Source organism: Penaeus monodon, chromosome 29, assembly GCF_015228065.2.
Source record: "Penaeus monodon isolate SGIC_2016 chromosome 29, NSTDA_Pmon_1, whole genome shotgun sequence".
Lineage (NCBI taxonomy): Eukaryota > Metazoa > Arthropoda > Malacostraca > Decapoda > Penaeidae > Penaeus > Penaeus monodon.
This window is the reverse complement of record NC_051414.1, coordinates 24099235-24099764: the sequence shown is the minus strand read 5'-3', so window position 1 is coordinate 24099764 and position 530 is coordinate 24099235. Positions and strand designations below refer to the sequence as shown.

The 530-nt window shown below is 35.8% G+C and overlaps 1 protein-coding gene across 4 annotated transcripts in view; it reads left to right on the top strand.

The window, feature by feature from the left end:
• Nucleotides 1-530, top strand: part of LOC119592048 (cysteine-rich secretory protein 2-like) — a gene marked incomplete at its 3' end in the record, with an annotated part of 63544 nt that overhangs the window by 42050 nt on the left and 20964 nt on the right. For 2 of the 4 annotated variants that reach the window (XM_037940844.1, XM_037940845.1), the window contains 1 exon segment: nucleotides 287-480. In XM_037940844.1, coding sequence (XP_037796772.1) covers nucleotides 402-480 — 79 coding nt within the window. In that variant the 5' untranslated portion in view covers nucleotides 287-401. 4 annotated transcript variants of the gene reach the window in all.

The window sequence follows — 530 nt, the reverse complement described above, 5'->3', positions numbered from 1 at the left end:
ACAGCCTCTCAGCATCATCTGTTCGACTCATCTGTCTCTCTGGATGCTTAGCTGAACAGGATTTCGTTGGAGAGAGAAAATATCGTGAACTTTATTTGAACGCTGGAAAATGATAACGAGTGTGAGAATTGTGAACCGTCAAGTCCAAATTTTAGTGAAATATACAGTGAACTAAAAAAAAAGATAGAGAGAGAAAAAGATTTTTCGAAATGTATAAAACGTGTTGATAAAAACAAAATCATCGTTTTGTAGAACGTGATTATATAAGATTTATTTTTTGACACAGGAATACCAACAGAAAATTCAAAAGAGCGGGTGTTCAGTATATTCAAAATAAAACCCACAAGCTTTAGATAATTTTAAAAATAACTGCTAGAGCCAACCAATCACACCACATCAAGATGAAGTACCTGTTGCAAGTTGCTATTCTTCTCATAACCACGATGGCACAGCTTTCCCACGCCTGGCGAACAGACCGAAGTAAGTACATCAACCTCAGTTTTAATTGACTAATCTTCCTGTGGTTTTAT